The sequence below is a fragment of the Hetaerina americana genome, unplaced genomic scaffold (genome assembly GCF_022747635.1).
Source record: "Hetaerina americana unplaced genomic scaffold, ioHetAmer1.1.p SCAF_8, whole genome shotgun sequence".
Classification (NCBI taxonomy): Eukaryota; Metazoa; Arthropoda; class Insecta; order Odonata; family Calopterygidae; genus Hetaerina; species Hetaerina americana.
In genome coordinates, this window is record NW_027287427.1 from 2,752,176 (window position 1) to 2,771,712 (window position 19,537).

A 19,537-nucleotide genomic window follows, 5' to 3' on the forward strand; every position below is an offset into this window, starting at 1 on the left:
TTTATGGAAAAGTATTGGAAAATTTGTACACTGTCATGTAATGTACTATGTGATAAGAATATTTTTTACCTTTACAAAAATGATTTATGATACAGATGAAGAAAATATATTTTGTAAATAATAAAATATTAAATGTTCTCTTTATTAAAAAATCTTTGGGTTATTGACATTAAAACCTGCACAAACAAAATTTGGTATATTACCAAGGTACTTTGTAATTAATCTAACTCCTTGTACTAAACTGAATTAAAGAAATGTGTATTCATCAACAACTATTATTTATATACAGCATTAAAGGACACTCCTTGAGTTTTCATTAATCTTGAGCAAAATCATAAACACATCATGCTTAACCAAGCTCAGTTTTGAAATCTTTATGCAATTATTTCCAAATCAGCAGATGAACCAATGATGCATTGCTTATCTGTCCCTCTGAAATATGTACTGTGCAAGGACAGTTTCAGTAATGGTTCAGTGTATTTGGAACAAAGGCCAATGTTTGGGCTTTCAGGATATGAGGTGACTTCTTCCAGCTCCTGATATAGAGGGCCACACTTAGAACACAAGCTGTAGTCAGAGCCGATAAAAGTAGCACAGATGCTGTTGCAAATCCCCAATGTGACATGCAGATTCCTGATTCAGCTACAACTGCTTTTCCTGAAAGCATTTTCCAAATTTGAATAATCCATGGCATATCCAATGACAAAAACCACCAAAAGCTGCTGCTCTGACACAAGCAGTGTAAGAATATAGGGGGCAAAATAGACTAGTGGAGGTTTTTGCATGTTACATTTTAGGAAACATGAGGAGGGAATTTGAACTAACTCGTTACTCAATTCAAATAAGGAAACCCAGATGAAAAGGTCAGTACTGAGAAACCTCATATTTCATTAATGCTTCTACCATTTGTTGCAAGAAGGAGATCATATTTTTCAAGTTAGCATGTGTTCAAGTAAAATCTTGGCGAGCATAGGAAATATTTTCTCACATAAAATTGCTTGCAATTGGTTCTTCTGGCACATAAAAGTAAAATCATACAATAATGGACGTTGAATGAACTTTCTGTCCTGAGGGTCACAATCTAAGGGGAAAAATAGGTAATTAGGTAACAGCAAGTCCTGAAAATGATAAGTAAAATAATTGAAGTTGCATATCAAGAAGTGTCTATATTAAAGGTTGTATTTTAATACTAATCCCCTTATATAAAAAAAAGTGAATCTAAAAAGATGGCCTAAATTTGCACTCTTTTTTAAACTTTCTGAATATTAAATCTGTTGTTCTACTGCAGATTCTGTATGACAAAGAAGGAAATAGCGAACCAAATAAAAATTTAATTACCTTTGGTTTGGTACAGAATTAACAGCAATAAAGCCTGCAATCCTACAATGAGCATGGTAAAAATGCCACAGTTAAGATATAACGAAATCCTATTTATAATCAAGTGAAATGCCAGTCCCCTCCAATTCATTTTAAGTAAGTTTAACTGTATGTTATAGCAATGCATTTATTTGGCTGAAGATTTGGTGCATATTCAAATGTACGCATATACAGTGCATGTTGGAATATTAAAGATTCCATGACATATTTTCAGCATTAGGAATTAGAATAAGGAATATTAGAATTATGCCATGTATTATGGGGGCAGTCTGAAAGGTTCAAGCAAAGCCAAAGAAATAGAACTGCTGGTGCATATTGAAGTAATTTTCAGTTAGTGCCATCTTTCAAAGGAACACACACTAATTTTCATTCCAGTTGGTTGATTGCTCCTTGTTTGGTGTTTGTTTGAAGTGAGGAATTTGAATGATTTTGAAAGAGATGAATGGAAGAGAATTTTTTGCGCTGATCAAAAATTACTTTATAAAGGAAAATTCACCAAAGGAGACAAAAGAGAAACTTAATAAACATTAAGCATGTGAATCTTTGATTAGAATTGTAAACCTTTGTTTGGAATGCTTTACAAGAGCTTTACATGGCATGGATGGTGGTAATGGATGCTGAAAGAGTGATGGTGTGCTCTTAGGTTGAAAATCACTCAAGTTCATTGGATGACTTTAAGATCACACTGCTCACAATATCCGACATGCCATTGATATTTTAAATCAAAACTTTGAAATTTTATTTGAACAATATCACACAAAAAATACACAATTTTTTTACTATCTTTGCACTTCCCCACATACATCAAAGAATTGGCAAAAATATGGATATGACTCAAGCAAAGCATATGAGAACTTGCATGCTAGAGCACTTGCCTGAGAGTGAGGCATCGCTCAGGAGGGAGAGCTCCTCAGGGGTCACAACTCGCATGTGCTGCACCATGTGCACAGACTCTGTTGCACCTTGGGGCCCATCCCATTGGCTCGTTGAGTTGGTCTCTCTTTTGCTCCTTACAGAAAACCCAACTGTGTTCTGGAAATGAAGCAATTTCAAAACACATATTCAAATAACACTGGCACTGACAGTTTGGCAGACCACATGGAGTGCCAGTAATCATTGGCTTCCTACTCACAGTTGTTATCATCATTATTCATAATCCTGTAATAACTACTTGGCAGTCTACCATTTAAGGTAGGATTTGGATGGACTCAGCTTATTCAACTGTACAATGATACATTTATCAGTGCTTGGGTCTCGTAACAGAATACAGTCCAACATCCTACCACACAACAAACCTTTCTTCATCTCCGTATTAGTGTCTTCAAAAAGTTCTCAAACTTTATTTATTGCAAGAAAAAATACTTCACTAACAAATTATTGATCTGGGTACCCTTCATAGTGGCTTCCTCCCCAACGTGGATGTTGGTGAAGGCTACGGTTGTCGATCGGGTATTGAAAATTGATGTTGGTCAGGCTACGGTTGTGGATCGGGTATTGAAATTATTATACCGTATTTTCCCATCAATAACGCACACCTTATGTATAACGAGCACACAGAACTTGGTAGTTATCATGAATTTGTATAGATACCGCGTGCCCGGGGCTTCATAGTTCTCTTGAGCATGTATAGATGCCACGCATCTGTGTGTGTGTGTGTATATATATATATATACACACACAGTGTGTACATATATATATATATATATATATATATATATATATATATATATATATATATATATATATATATATATATATATATATATATATATATATATGTGTTTGAATGTGTATTTGGCCAATGTGGCTCATCTCTTTCTTCTGGCTATGCGTGCCACGAAACGCACTGTTCCTTTCCTGTATGATGTTGTATGAATTCTAAACCACTGTCCTTTCCTCTTGTGTATTGTCTATTTCTCCTTTGGTGGGTGAAACAGTCCCCTGACGCCATCTCTTGGCTAAAGAATTGGGGCGCTTGGCGACATATTAGACCCACGGATCTCAGGGTAAATTACGTTTCCTCGATAGCTCAAGTGGTTAAGAGCATCCGCCCGGCAAGTGGAAAGATCCGAGGTTCGAGTCCCGGTCAAGGAAATATTTTTACTCTTGTGATCCGTTCGATTCCGCCTTCCCCACCTTTATTGTGTTCGTCCTTTATATGTGTTCCTATCCCTTTTCCTTATATCTGTTTCTGTATATATGAGTATTTATTTGCCGTTTGGCGGGATTTCGTGTTTGAATATATATATATATATATATATATATATATATATATATATATATATATATATATATATACACACACACACATACATATATGTATGTATGTGTATATATAAACATACATTTGTTGTCTCAGGCGTAACTTTGTGGAATTTGCATAACATATTGAAATGTAATGAAATAATTGACTTTGTAATTCCACACACTTTATTTAAAAACACACGACCCAGGTTTCGACGTTGAACGTCATCATCAGGTGGTCCTCATAGAAGCACGCTGGGCGTGCTTCTATGAGGACCACCTGATGATGACGTTCAACGTCGAAACCTGGGTCGTGTGTTTTTAAATAAAGTGTGTGGAATTACAAAGTCAATTATTTCATTACATTTCAATAAACATACATATATACATACATATATATATGCATGTAAAAATTATATATAGTGTGTATAAAAATACATCTATATTGGATATGTGTTTGTAAAAATATGTCTATGTTTGGTGTTTTTCAATTTTCATCACATAACATGCATTGTCATTTTATCGATCATCGGAACATTTTTGTACAGATAATGCACGCGTTATCAATGGGAAAATATAATACTTAGGATCCAAAAAAGGCATACGAGGATTATGGCCAATGCTTAAAGGTGATGATGCACACTGAGAGCCACTATTTATGAGTGAGAATATTATATCTGTTATAAACATATATATATTTATGATGTTCTGGTGTGCATATAAATCAAATGAAATTAGGATTGACATTTACTCTCATCAAAATCCCAACAGAATCTGGACATGCATCTTGCAAATAACAAAAATCAATAGATGGCCATTATGTGGTGGGAAGAAATGTCACAATAAATTAGATAAAAATATTCAAAATGTGTTATCTGCAAAATTGACATAATCTCTCTATTCATGGCTACTTAAAAACCCTTTTCACACAGAGAAGGAGTTTCTTCAAGTGATAACCATTGCTTTAAATTTTTCTGATCATTGGTGTATGCATTATGAATTTTATCATTGCATGAACTTATGAGATATAGCTGTGCAATGGATCTTTTATACCAATAAAAGTATTATTATTATTATGAATGCACAGTACCTGGTCTAAGTTTGGGCAAAAATCACACTCGCTCTTGCACAGCTCCACGTCACATTCAATTGTGACATCATTACGATCAGGGAACTTAAAAGCCTAAAATAGACAAAAAATAAAATCAATTACTGCTTTGCTGCAGAACTAAACCCCAGAGGATTTTAACTGTTATTACTATATGTTATCAACTATACTTTATACTATGGCATGGATGAATAAATGATATTATCATAATTGGAGTGAGGGACACTTGCAACCCTGTTGGTCTGCCTGAGCTTTTGCCATAGTTACAGTACAAAATCCTCCCATTTGGGCCCTCTTCACTGCTATCTCAGGGTATATGTCTCACTAGGATGAGTTAAAGGTAATGCATAATACATTTTTTTGAAAGTTTACCTGAAAATGTGCATAGGCATAGAGTGTGGAGGCCTGCCCACCAATCCCAACTCCTCCTCGCTTCTTCTGGAATGCCCCGAAAATCTTTGTTTTCAAAGGACAACCTCGCTCATCGGTCAAACGGAGGAAATCATTCTCCGCAGTGCCTTGGAAACCTCAAACAGAATATTCACAAATGTTCTAATTAAATTACCTTGTGGTGTACTTTAACACAAGACCCTCAATAACGAAAAAAAGGAATAAATCAATTATAACTCACAGTTAACAATTACCAAACAATTCTTGATTGATGCCCCACCCAATAGGTACATACACAATTACATGTATCTATTGATGCCCATGAAGGAATGAAAAAGTTAAATGAAAAAGCTAAAACTCCCCTTACTCTTCCAAGCAGGTAGTATTAAACAAGAACAGAGATAAATGAGACTCCCAAGAGATGTTGGTTGACCAATATTTTACATTTTCCCAAATAAACTCAGGTTAAATGTCCATACTGAATACTGAAAAAACTAAAAGCCACCAATTTCCATTGAAATGGGTAACTTTTGTTATTTTTGACTAGTGAAGGAAGTTTTTGCTTTATAAACCACAATTAATTGAAATACTATAATCTAAGTTCTGTTCTAAAAAATACCTTCATTAGCACTCCCAGCTGGTTTGGCAATGCATTCACGAACATGCACATCAAAGCCAGGGTCCCCGTCAATGGTCACCACCAGAGACATGTCTGTTCCTATCTGGACAAGGCCGCCAGCCATTGCATTTGCCCCACCTTCTCCAAATTTCCCAACCTGAAAGAATGATGACACACTCAAGAATTTAATTCTAAATATGATTACGACAATTTAATCTTTTTTAATGCTCATGCTCGATAATTTGAATTTTGGCAAATGTTGGATTAAACTGAATCAGTATGGAGAGAAATGTACTGGTCCATAACTACAGTGGGCAAAGTGAATGTTTAGCCATTTGGGGAAGTATTCAAACCCAGGTATAAGAAATCTGGGTACCCAAGCTGATTTTGCTTTTTGTGGACCACATCTGTCTGGGAAACCATAGGCAGCATGGGGAAAGCATTAATTTGAGAATTCATCTATGCATTAATCTGGAAAATTTCACCTACCAGTAATACCATTGACAGTTCAGGATGTGATGCACCCCTCATGCATGAAGCCAACATTGGAATTGATAACTGAAGTGTTTTATCAGCAGACATGGAAAATCCTTGATTTCAGTCCTATGACTAAGATTTACTGGCACGGGAGCAGCCAGTCACCCGCTGAGCAAGGGATCATTCTGAAAGGAGTGACCTCATACTGGTCATGTCAATGGAAATATGGCAGAAAGAAGATGGGAGGTGGTCGGGGGATGATGGGGGATGGGGTCAAGCGAGCATGAGTCAAGGCCTGAGGCATCCAAGAGTGAAAAAACCTCCTGCAACAGGTGAGTGGCAAAATGCAGAGGGACAGTGACAAAAGGATATCAGGGGGACATATGATTTAAAAACTAGGATTTCAACATACCAAATATGGTAAATAAAGTCTCTCTATCAATGCTACTAAGATGGACAAAGATCAGAGTATGAGTCCTCGCAACTAAGAAAATCAGCCCAATCAGTCGTGTGTCATGCCTGGCAGCATAAAAGACAAGACTACACTGGTTGTCATCTCACAAAATCGTTGCTGAGTGAAATCAACGGCAGTAGGAAAGAAGATCAATACTGCTAAAATAGGGATTTGGAATGCTGGGACAATGTTGAGGAGAGGGAAATTCGAGAATATAAAGCGATAGATTGAAAGAGGAAACATAAATATTTTAGGTTCACGTATGTGAGGTGAGATGGGAGGATAGTGGGTATTACTGGATAAATAGTAATAGAGTAATATACAGCAGAGGGGACAAGAGCCAACAAGGGGTTGCCATAATATTGAATAAAACAGTAGTAAGAAGCATAGTCAACATAGAGCCAGCCACAGATAGAATATTACTAGCAGTGATAAAAGCAAAACCGATGAACTTGGTCCTTGTTCAGGTATACATACCACCGAGCAATCATAAGGAGAAAGAAGTCAATAGGATATATGATTAGTATGAGGACATAATTGCATGTGGTCCTGCAGATAAAAGTTGATAGTGATGGAATATTGGAATGCAACGCTAGGTGATGGAAGAGATGATGATGAGGTTGGGAAATCATGGTTTAGGTACGAGAAATAAATGCGGGGAGAAAGTGATTGAGTTTTACAGGAGACAAGGGTAAATCACAATGAACACTTGGTTTGGATGTCACAAAAAGCATGGGCATAAATTGAAAACGTCCAGGGATTCAGAAAGATGTCAGTCTATATATAGTATAGACTATACAAGACACTTGAAAGGTAAATTAGAATTGAGCATATGTCTCACTTTCTGCACATTTTCATCAGATTGTGTTGTTGATGGATGTCCAGGGCATTCCTCATCGTCAACCTCCTCTCTACCCTTCTGGGACATCTTGTGCCAGCGGAAAACCATTCCTTGGGACATTGCTGTGTCTCCAAAACCTGATTTTCCGAGCTCAACACAAAATTTTATCTCATGTTGTTGCTCCATGGAGCATGGTATCATGAATTTGTGATGCGACCCTTGAACAGGGGTGCAGTTTTGTTGTGATCAGCACACCTTAATGGCCCAGAGACAACTGAGGTAGGTTGCATTGCTTTCCCAAGACCTCCCACCACCTATCTCACCACAAATTGCCCTACTCCTGCCATCCAAGTTGGCGGAAAAAATCATTCTACATTTTTTGGCCAAACCATGTATATTTTTAATGCAAACCATAGTCGAGCCCAGGTTTATAGACACACATCATTAATAAAACAGTTTCCAAGGAGCAGATATAGATTCAGATCATATTTAAGTTAAGATGAAGTTTAGAATCCAATTCAAATACTCATTAATCAGGGAAGATGGTTTAGCAAATGGAATGTAGATGTATTAACTGGGACAGTAAGATAAAAGAACCAGTGGGCTGCTGAGGACATTTTGAGGGAAGAAGGGGTGGCAGGCACAGTAGAAAAAAACAGGAACATTTCAAAAAAGAGGTATCAAAAGCCATGAGAAGAACTTAGGGAAAAGTAAATAGGAAAAGGACAAGGTAACTTCGTTTGATGCCGCAAGAGAAGACAGAGGAGGGATATGGCTTCATTTCCCTTCCCATTAGTTGAGAGCATATGTAAGGAGAACCCCAGCAGGCCTCTTCTTTCATATGCAGTGACCTTATCCAAAGGTAAATGTATAGTTGAGAATGAAAAGTTTCAACATTAGGCACAGCATAACAGTCTATAAATCGATTAAAATAGAATTATGGCAAAAACTCACCCTGACATCAAGCTGAGCAGACGCTGTATCCCCAGAGAAGGTCACTACTTGCTCATCCAGCATGTCCACACTGACACCAGTCTTAAGCTGCTGCCTAATGTTCCCTTCCCACAGGCATTGCACATTTCGCACACTGTCCCACACCTCCAAAGGAAACAGAGTAAGATTCTGGTTAGAATTCAAGTGATAATTCAGGAAGCTTTCAAATACATAAAAACGGAAAATATTTTTAATAATCCATACCCTAGATGCAGGCACAAGTCTAAGGTCAACCTTACCTCCTGGATACCATCTTCATTTTGCAGCACCAGGGTGCTCTCCAAGTATGCTCTACCCTCATTTGTGGCAAAGGCATCAACAAATTGTGTGCCACACTGATTCAAATACAATGTGAACTGGTATACTTTTTGGCCACTTCCAGGGGATACATAACGGCATGCAGGTTCTGTGTAATGTCCCTGAGAGCAAAGTTAAAAATAATGTATTAATTACCGATGTAATGAATAATTTTTCATTTTGAAGGAATGATATTCATGGATTAAAGTATTATTTGGTTAGCGTTAATATATTCTCAACACCAAAGAGAAGGTTAAGGTAAGAAAGCTGGTATTTAGCATTGAGGATGGATTCTAGATTATAATTTCTGATTTAATATCTTTTACAAGCAATTTAAAACGACAGCCTGAAAACAACATATTTAAATTGTAGTAAGTGTTGGCTAATATGAAGTCATTTGGATATCCACACACATATATTATCCATCAGCAATGCACATTGTATGAAATCTAGACATCTAATCGATATATCAAGAGTAAACAATAGTCATGAATACACAATGTATACATATTGGATGGACTTGTGCTGAGAGGAAGCTTTTTTCATGAGAAGAAGTTCCTCAAAGCTTAAAAAATTGAATTTTGTGAAGAATAGGACACCACAACAGTGGTGGGCTTGAGAGTTACCTTGGAGTAAATTGTCCCATCAAACTCCCGGTCAAATTCAATTCTGATGTCCATCTGATCCTTGGCACATGTGACATCAAGGGCATGGATGTGTGGGGGGTGAAGGTGGTCGTCACCCTCTGAGTGAGTGCCATCACCAGAGGGGAGAGGGGTGGGACGATTACCAGAGGGGCGGGAGGAGGAAGGTCGGGAGGAGGACGGGCGGGAGGAGGAGGGGAAGGGGAAGGGGGAGGGGGGTTGCGAGGGGAATGGGGAGCCAGGCGTGGGGGAGAGACCGCCTGGCTGGAAGGGCCTTGGAGTGGAACTTGGATTGGATGGGCTGATGGGCAGGTACTGTCGGGAAGGATCCCCCAGGGTCTCCGATATGTCTCGAGCAGCTGAAATAATATTATGGAACATTTAAACATTTAACCATTGCCTAAAATCAGAAATTACAGTGCCTAACATAGTTTCTAATGGATTTATAATTATAATTTAGGAATCGGTTGGCAGCAGCAAAATTTAAATTATAGTAATACTACACACACATTTATATATATATATTTATTTATACATTTATAAATATTATTTATTTATGTATTCATGGAAAATTATCATAAAAAAGAATATAAGGTCAGTCACAAATGTGGCTATGATATATTAAACTTAGAAAAACAAAATAAGGAAACACTCAAAGTATTGGTTTTTAAATATTTTGGTGGCGCGACCACCTTTCTCAACGGAAGGATGAAAACAGAGGATGCAGGTGATGGGCATAGGAAGAACGGGTGAAGGAAAGTGGGAAGGGAGAGAGAGGAGTTTGGGGGTGAGGGTGAGTGGTGGGGCAGGGGTCAACAGGGAGGAGGACACACTCTTCTCATCTTAAATTTCGGGAGAAATTTAAAATGTCAATGAGATTGGTCACTCTGTTTATTCTTGTAGTGGGCGAAAATGGGAGACCTTTGTTAAGACTAAAGATTTCATCAGGACTCAAAATTTTGAATGAAAGGTTTACCAACGCAAAGTCTACTGGGTCTTGTGCATTCTTTTGCCACTCAGAAGGAACGGGTAAGGGATTAGCGTGTTGGGGAATGCACTGAAGAAAATTCCAGAGGGAGGGTGGGAGGTAGGGAAGTTGAAAAAGCAGGAGGAGGCACACCCTCTCCATTTGGACAACATCCTTTTTCTGTCATTCTGAGAATATATGTCTCTCAGACATATATTTCTCAAGGGCATCTTCACCATTTTGACTGACCAAAAAACAGCGGCAAACTTATTACGCTAATGTCTATCATTTACTTTTGAACAAACCACCAATTTATCTGACATTATGAAATCCACCAATCCTTTATACAAATCCTCTGCCATCCACAAATCCACACCAGCACCCCGCAACAGACTAAAATGACCCATCTTCAACGCTCTTTGCCTCCCCTCTCAACTTACCAATTGTCTCCACGGTACTCCCTCATGAATATCCTGTAATATAATCTATCCAATGTAACTGCAAACTTTGTCCCTCCTCCTATGTTGCGCAGTGCACCATTCTTCTCAACATCCACATCAACAATCACTGCGCCTCATGCAAACTTTCTCCCCCATTAGTTTCTCCCTACCAGTGCCCAAACATGCCTCCCTCAGCACTGTTTCATTCAATGATTGTTTCAATGCCTCCATTATTGCCTCCCTTCCACCTTCAGACATGTGGCTAAAACTCAAAACCCTCGAATAGGCATGCATCTGGCTCCTTGGTGCTGGCTCAAATCTAATTGTTGCCCACTTGGGGGTACACCCTCCTTCTTCCTGTCGACCCCTACCCCTCCCGAACGATCACTCCCAAACCCCTCCCTCTCCCTTCCCACTTCCCTTCACTCGTCCTTTCCACCACCCTCACATCCTCTGTTTTCTTCCTTCCTTTGAAAAAGGTGGTTGGGTTAAAGAAATATTTAAAAATTGATATTGTGAGTGATTCTTTTCCGAAGGCAAGGTGGTCTCAGAGGCTGAGTTCCTTCTTTCCCCAGAGAAAGGTGGTCTTGCCAACAAAAATTTGGAATACATGTAAGTGTCCTTTTGTTTTTATTTTTCTGTATTTTTGTTGGCTAATGCCATCTTACTCCTTTATTTGAATTATTATTCAAAATTGTGAGACTTTCAAATGATATACATTCACTCGTGTATATATTTTTTGACCATCTTGGCCCAAAAAAAGTACCACTCAAATTAATGAACTCTCATTTTAATATTTAACACAGCTTTCCCCTTTCTAGAAAACCGCATATCTTTTGTTTTCCTTACATGTATTCTCATCCCATACCTATCGCACTGACCTTCCGATGCACTCAGCAGAGTTTGTAATCCCTTGGCCAACTGGAAAATTAAAGCATGGTCATCTGCAAATCTAAATTGTATTCATTCTTACCTCCAGTGCTTCCCATGACTCTTTTACCATATCCTTTACATAAATGTTGAAAAGAACAGGTGCTAATAGATACCAATGGGCATCATGTGTGCCTCTCTCCTCCCTGAACCCAAATTTATCATGACCTAAGTAATCATTTCCTCTGCTCCCCTTCCTCTTGTTGATGATCCTGAGAATCAATTTTGATGCATGAAAAACCAAACGGTTTGTTCTGTAGTCCTCACATGTTGTAGCCTTTTTTCTTTTTTAGAATAGGAACTAACACTGATATTTAGAAATATTCCACCCAGGTCCTTTCTCATAAATGCTAAAAATTAGTCCATGAAAACTTTTCCACGTTATAACAAACCATTAAGTAGTTCTGTGGGAATGTTGCCTACCCCCACAGCCTTATTTGATTACAATTCCCATAATACCCTTTCTGTCTAATCATGTAAGCATGGACCTAAGCTATCTTCATCTATAACATATTCTCTTTCTAAGTCTAAACTTTGTGGCCTTGTGACTCCACCGTATCATTCCTATTTGAATTCTTTCTAACTCTCTTGAATTTTATTCCTTTCAGTTAATAATTTTCCTTACTTATTTTTTATTGTTTCCATGGATTTTTTCTGCTGAATTCCTCTGACAGTGCCTCCACCTTCCTGTAAAGTGCACCAGTTTCACCTTTACTTCGTAAACTTTCCATATCCTAGCACTGCATCTTCTACTTAACTTCTATTACTCTATTTGTTTCCCATCTCTATTTATTACATAACTCTTTATACTTCCCTCTACCAAAATCTTATGTTGACATTGTTCTATTTTCTTCTCTCTCTAACATCAAGGTAATTTTTTTATGGCCATTGTAAACATTTTCATTGGTATATATGAAACTAACTTAAAATTTAAAATACGAGCTTATAAAATTAGACTCATTCAGAAAAATATTTACGCACTAATCTGGAAAGAGCTCTTCATATCGGCTACATATATAGGATACTGATAAAATAAGTACTTTCATTATATACATGCTTTTTAAGAGCTTATTTTGTTATCAAACATATTTCGATATTAAAAAACTCTGATTTGGAAGATGACAGTTTAGTACATTAAGTTCTATTAAAGATGTTTTATGAATTTTTTATGCAATTTTACTGACTTAAAGAATTACAAGTTTATACAACCATTGTCCATTTTAATATTAGATAATCAAGGCAAAAAGGTGTCTACACATAAGGGCTCACAAAATATATAGTCAGGGGAAAATTAAAATAAAAAGAGTCTAAAATTATGCCCTTGAATACAATGAAGTTCAAATTTAACTCTGCACTTGTCTCTATCACATTCAGTCCCACAAAAGAAGGAATGAATATTCATGGTTACAATTGTAATGAATGCATTTGATCTGAACACTCAGTGACCATCATGTTCACTTGAATTTGGGGGAGTTCTAATATGAACAATGATTTATTCAATGCAAGATGAATGCCTAGTTAAAAATCTTATTTTCCCATTCTAAGATCTTTGTATTGCCTGGCAGGTTTACTACCTGCTGGATATGGTTGATTGGCTAATTGATTTTTCTTCAAATGCTTCCCCATTTAAGTAAAAGTTAAATTCATCCATGGGACTAACTTTAACAGAACATAATTTGCATTCCTATAATTTCTGAACTCCATAAATTACAAGAGGCACCTTGGTTTATCCATCCACATTGTCACTTCATCTCGCTGGATGATAGTGCTACTGGGGTGTTACAGTCTGCAAATATATGCCCAAATATGCTGCCTGCAACACCAGTGACACCATCATCCAGTAAAGAGCAACAACATGGGGGGGGGGACACAATAGTCATGGTGTCACCTATGCAGCACCATGATAGCCCTCGTAGCAAGTACACCAGCGACTGTGATTTAAGGCATGCAGCTGGCCCCTTAATAACAGGGAGGGCAGAATGAAAGATGAGTGAAAATATGGAAACAAATGAACACTAGATAAGTTCCTATTGGTACTTAGTGTGATCATAATTGACTTGACATTCAAAGGGTGGAAAAAAGGGACATTTCAATGGGAGTTTTAAGGCCCTTCTACTACTATTTCACAGGGGATAAGTGTCAGAGTGTTTGAACCCTTTAATGAAAGTTACAAGACAAGATCTTGTTGGTTGCAGATGGTTCTCGAATTTCGCTGGTTGGAAGGCACATCCACATTCAAGGGGCTGTGTCCAGGTTTTAACAGAGAAAACAAGAACAACAGCAATGCATGCTGAAATAGCACCAAGGTTAACTCTTGAATATTGTGGTGGAGACATCAATAGTATGTAAAATTTACTCAATAATCATTTAAAAACATTGCCACTCTAATGACTGATAGGATAATGAAAGGAGAAACTTTGTAATTCCACATAGATTTATTCGACGGACGACCTAGGTTTCGACGTGGCACGTCATCATCAGGTACATTTTGTAAAGAAGACAGAGAATATATAGTCACACAAATTGGGGGGGGGTGGGTTGGGGGGGGGGGGGAAGGCGAGAAGAGAGACAACTCCCCGGTCTGAGGTGAGGGTTAGGGGGTGGAAGAGGGGAAAAACCCAGGGGGGGGGGGTTGGCCCGGAGGTGGTTAAGGGGGTTGAGAGCAAGGGGCTAGAAGAAAGGAAAGGATTAGGAACTCCGTAAACTCAGGAAGGGGGAGGTGGTGAAGGGGACGCGTGGATCAGGAGGGAGAGGGGAAACCCAGAATATACGCGTCCCCTTCACCACCTCCCCCTTCCTGAGTTTACGGAGTTCCTAATCCTTTCCTTTCTTCTAGCCCCTTGCTCTCAACCCCCTTAACCACCTCCGGGCCAACCCCCCCCCCCTGGGTTTTTCCCCTCTTCCACCCCCTAACCCTCACCTCAGACCGGGGAGTTGTCTCTCTTCTCGCCTTCCCCCCCCCCCCCCCAACCCACCCCCCCCAATTTGTGTGACTATATATTCTCTGTCTTCTTTACAAAATGTACCTGATGATGACGTGCCACGTCGAAACCTAGGTCGTCCGGCGAATAAATCTATGTGGAATTACAAAGTTTCTCCTTTCATTATGTTAAGTCGATTCCATGAAGTCACGCCTGAGACAACGAATTATAGACTGATAGGATGATTACTAATATAAAGGTGCTCTCCAAATGAAGGAGAGGGAATGTCATGAACAGCTCTTCCAAATATATACTTTTCATCCCAAATTAACAATTAACTGTCAAATTTGAACCAAAATCACAGATTCTGCTTAGAATCTGGCTTTTTCAATTTTACATTAAAATACAATTTTAATGCTTAAGATTGAGTTCAATTTTCGAATGCACTAATTATGAAACTAATTGCTACAGATATTAGAAAGTGTACATTACATCCAACTCTTGTTTTTTATGATAAAATTACAAATAGGCACCCATATATTTTGTCTTTTTATGGCCCAGAGTGAACCAAACATGTCACCGTGAACTCATTACATACATTATTTATTGAATTAATGTTTGCACGGAATTTTAATGTTTCAAGGGTCTTGATGTCTTATCGGTAGCCAAAGAAGATAATGAGAGGATAGAGCAAGGGTTGGTCCCCTATTGTTAACAAGGGAACATCCCCAGCGTGTTTTGCATGCAAATATGTTATTTCCAGAAATATATACGTATAGCCCTGCCGTAAAATTAACATATATCATTATTGTCATTTGGAAGTTGAACATTCAAGGTAGTTTGTGGAGGGAGGCAGACTGTACACACCAACATTTCTTTTTCTAGGCAAACAAGAAGAACCTGTCACTTCACACTTCAATGAACTGTTCTTCAATTCTGCTTACAATGTACTCCAATGAACACATCTCTACTTTTCCGAGCTATAGCTTGTTCGGCTACCATTCTAACCTCTATCACAGTCATCTGCATTCTATCGCTGACCAAAACACTCTGTAGTGTACAAATTTTCTGCCTCTTTCGGATTTCTCCTGACAATCCTCTCTCCTCCTCCACCCTCTCCTCTATCCACCATATCTAGCACCTCTAAATTTGTTTTCCTTTCCACTCCACCTTCTCCACACCCACATGTTAAAAGCCTCCAATCTACACTTGGCATCTTGCTTCATCAATCAATTTTCCAAGCTGTAATTAACTATGTTCAAAATCAAAGTTTTTTCCAATAATTTTTTAATATCCTTACTCAAAATCCCTGCATTAATTTTCTTTCCCTTGTGAATACTTCTTTTTCCAAATGCAATTCCATTTCTATTGCCCCTGCTACTTTAACCATCCTTTCCCAAAACACTACCAGGATAGGTAACCTGCCCCACTTGTCCTAGGTTTTGCCCTTGGATTTTAATATTTTGATTGGTGTTCCTCTTTCTCGAAACCCTCGTAATTTGTTTACTTTTATTCTCATTCCATACCTATTGCATTGAATTTCCAATGTACTCAGCAATGCTTGCAACTCCTTGGCTGACTGACAAACTAGAGCTTGGTCATAAAAAATCAAATTAATTTTATGAATCCCCCACCTCCTTTCATTCCTACCTCCAGTTCTTTCCATTCCTCTGTAACTCCATATATACAAAGCGAACGGTAACTACGGCCGTATAAATATAATGGGAAGAGTTCACCCCAGCCGTACTCTTATAAATGGGCAAAGGATGGGTGGGGGATATTGGAGAAAATTGAAAAAGTAAATCGATAAAAATTATAAAATTAAATAATTAACTGAAAATAAGACTAACAATAGTAAAAAACTGAAAATAATTGAAATATTTAAATACCGCAAACGGTTAGAACAATGAAATGGAGGGGGGAGGAAAAAAAATTAATTTTTTTAATACCTTCTAAAAAAGTGAAAATTAATCACGCACTCTCTAGCTCGGATTTACCATATAGCATTGATCCTTGCTAGTCACAAGCACTCACCTTCAATCAGGGCTTACGAGAGGTTTCCCTCTGCGTCAGGGGCCCACCAATCACACGTATTGAAATAAAATTAAGAAATATAATAAACGAAAAATGATCACGCGCTCTATAGCTCGGATGTACTATATAGCATTGATCCTTGCTAGTCACAGGCACTCACCTTCAATCAGGGCTTAGGAGAGGTTCCCTCTGCGCCAGTGGCCCGTCAGTCACACGTATAATAATAAAGGCAAAATAATCACGCACTCTCTAGCTTGGATGTACTATGCAGCAGTGATCCTTGCTAGTCGTATACACTCTCACTCTATCAGGGCTTACGAGAGGTTTCCCTCTGCGTCAGGGGCCCACCAATCACATGTATTGAAATAAAATTAAGAAATATAATAAACGAAAAATGATCACGCGCTCTCTAGCTCGGATGTACTATATAGCATTGATCCTTGCTAGTCACAGGCACTCACCTTCAATCAGGGCTTAGGAGAGGTTCCCTCTGCGCCAGTGGCCCGTCAGTCACACGTATAATAATAAAGGCAAAATAATCACGCACTCTCTAGCTTTGATGTACTAAGCAGCAGTGATCCTTGCTAGTCGCATACACTCCCACTCTATCAGGTGCCTGTGACTAGCAAGGATCAATGCTATATACTACATCCGAGCTAGAGAGCGCGTGATCATTTTTCGTTTATTATATTTCTTAATTTTATTTCAATACGTGTGATTGGTGGGCCCCTGACGCAGAGGGAAACCTCTCGTAAGCCCTGATAGAGTGGGAGTGTATGCGACTAGCAAGGATCACTGCTGCATAGTACATCCAAGCTAGAGAGTGCGTGATTATTTTGCCTTTATTATTATACGTGTGACTGACGGGCCACTGGCGCAGAGGGAACCTCTCCTAAGCCCTGATTGAAGGTGAGTGCCTGTGACTAGCAAGGATCAATGCTATATAGTACATCCGAGCTATAGAGCGCGTGATCATTTTTCGTTTATTATATTTCTTAATTTTATTTTAATACGTGTGATTGGTGGGCCCCTGACGCAGAGGGAAACCTCTCGTAAGCCCTAATTGAAGGTGAGTGCTTGTGACTAGCAAGGATCAATGCTATATGGTAAATCCGAGCTAGAGAGTGCGTGATTAATTTTCACTTTTTTAGTATTCAAAAAATTAATTTTTTTTTCCTCCCCCCTCCATTTCATTGTTCTAACCGTTTGCGGTATTTAAATATTTCAATTATTTTCAGTTTTTTACTATTGTTAGTCTTATTTTCAGTTAATTATTTAATTTTATAATTTTTATCGATTTACTGTTTCTATTTTCTCCAATATCCCCCACCCATCCTTTGCCCATTTATAAGAGTACGGCTGGGGTGAACTCTTCCCATTATAAACTCCATATACATCAGAAAGCCCAGTTGATAATACGCAACCCTGCCTTACACCTATTCCTAACACTGCCCATCTCAACTCTTCCTCTTCCGCTTATCCGAACCCATAGTAATCATCCCCCAAGTAATCATAATTCCTCATCTCCATCCTTTTATTGAATGATCAGGAGTACCACTTTAGTTGCCAGTGAAATCAAACTGTTTATTCTTTAGTACCCATATACTGCAGCCATTCCTTTTTTTGTGATGGGAACTAACACTGACCTGACAAAATCATTTCCTATTTTTCTGTTATTATACAACTCTTTGTACTTCCATCTTCCTAATTCTTTGTTCCTCATTCTTTAATTTCCCTCTCCTTTCTATATTTCTAATTATAATTTATCCCTCTTCATAATCTTCCTATCTTCTTCAAATTCATTATTTTAGTTTCTTCAATACATGAAATTTGGTTTCCAATCATGTTATTGATAACCATAAAAAGAACTGTTAAGGGAGGGAGAAGGAAAGCGAAGATGAAATGCTAATAGCAGCTGTTAATTTCAATACACCTTGGTACCCAATGATGAACCATGCTTATGGTGTTACATGTTTCTAATTTGAACAAATATGGTAAAGTATTCTAGTTGGGATCATGCAACGAAAATTTTATGCCATGTCATGAAAAATAGTCACTTATGGTGAAAATTCAAAAAGAATGATTATCAAATGTGAGGCAGTTTTAATTATTAGAAGGTTTATTATGTTTGGCAGTGAGAGAGTTAAGTTGAGAAAAATGTACTAATTGACATTAATTCTGGCAGATTTATACAAAAATATCATTTGTGTAGTGAGCACCTTTCCTTCGGCTCTGGTTAGGGAACTGCTCCTGAAACCACCGGAAGACATTTTGCAAAGGCAAGCTATTCCCTTGAGCCTCCCTCTTGTCTCTTTCTGAAAGAATAAGATGGTTGCCTTATCTTTGAATGTTCAGATTGTAACTTCTCCTTTCAAAATATCACTTGAATAGAACCATGTATGAAACTTTCAACATCCTGAAAGCAAAAGACTAAGTTTAAAAATCAAGGTGAGTTAAATCATAGCAGGCAAAATTGAAATATTGGATGATCATGGCTTTGAATGGATATTTATCAGTCCTCTTTATGGCAACAGCAGACTTTGATCATTTGAAGCATTAAAGCCTTGCTGAAAAGCTTTTCCGCCCACTTAGTTCCATGTAAAGTACTCTTCAGCATTTTTGTGGAATCTTGCCAACAAAAAGTAATGATTTCAGCAATTTTCTAAAAGAGTGATAAAAAAATACTGCTGAAATTGATGCATCATGGTATTTTCATATAATCTTTTCTCAGTGGGAAGGGATTATCCAAATATTGAGGCTCATGGTGTTTAAAATTTATGGCTGCTCTGATTTCCACACAT

The 19,537-nt window shown here is 38.0% G+C and overlaps 1 protein-coding gene across 1 annotated transcript in view; it reads right to left on the minus strand.

The window, feature by feature from the left end:
- Positions 1 to 460: 460 nt before the first annotated feature.
- LOC139697921 (uncharacterized) overlaps positions 461 to 19,537 on the minus strand; it is a 28,012-nt gene continuing 8,935 nt past the window's right edge. The window contains exons 4-12 of the mRNA XM_071596781.1: positions 18,956 to 19,051; positions 9,427 to 9,803; positions 8,743 to 8,922; positions 8,465 to 8,608; positions 5,749 to 5,895; positions 5,102 to 5,236; positions 4,712 to 4,804; positions 2,253 to 2,409; positions 461 to 657 (exon numbers count right to left, since the gene is read on the minus strand). Of these exons, the coding sequence (XP_071452882.1) occupies positions 461 to 657; positions 2,253 to 2,409; positions 4,712 to 4,804; positions 5,102 to 5,236; positions 5,749 to 5,895; positions 8,465 to 8,608; positions 8,743 to 8,922; positions 9,427 to 9,803; positions 18,956 to 19,051 (1,526 nt within the window). The remainder of the gene's footprint in view (positions 658 to 2,252; positions 2,410 to 4,711; positions 4,805 to 5,101; positions 5,237 to 5,748; positions 5,896 to 8,464; positions 8,609 to 8,742; positions 8,923 to 9,426; positions 9,804 to 18,955; positions 19,052 to 19,537) is intronic.